This window comes from Diaphorina citri, unplaced genomic scaffold, assembly GCF_000475195.1.
Source record: "Diaphorina citri unplaced genomic scaffold, Diaci psyllid genome assembly version 1.1 scaffold157684, whole genome shotgun sequence".
In the NCBI taxonomy this organism is placed as follows: domain Eukaryota; kingdom Metazoa; phylum Arthropoda; class Insecta; order Hemiptera; family Psyllidae; genus Diaphorina; species Diaphorina citri.
Window position 1 is genome coordinate 1 of NW_007534574.1, and position 207 is coordinate 207.

General features: G+C 45.4%; 1 protein-coding gene across 1 annotated transcript; it reads right to left on the reverse strand.

Annotated features, from left to right (window-relative positions):
* Positions 1–10: 10 nt before the first annotated feature.
* LOC113473865 (pre-mRNA-splicing factor 8 homolog) lies at positions 11–203 on the reverse strand (the record flags this gene model as incomplete). Its single annotated transcript, XM_026833304.1, has 1 exon — positions 11–203. A coding segment is annotated over one exon (193 nt), but the record flags the coding sequence as incomplete, so codon positions are not given.
* Between the last annotated feature and the right edge of the window lie 4 nt (positions 204–207).

The window sequence follows — 207 nt, forward strand, 5'->3', positions numbered from 1 at the left end:
TAGGATAAACTTACCGTGTTGAATCGATAGTAGATCAAGTGTTTCAAATCCTTGCACATCCGGATTTGCCGCATCAGCTTGTACTTGTACCGGTACATACCGGTGAGTTGTCCAACGTGCGCGAATATATACTGGAGACCATCGGAGAGTTGGAAAGCGTCCACATTGTTGAGTCTATATTGTACGTGGGAGTCGATGATGAGCTTG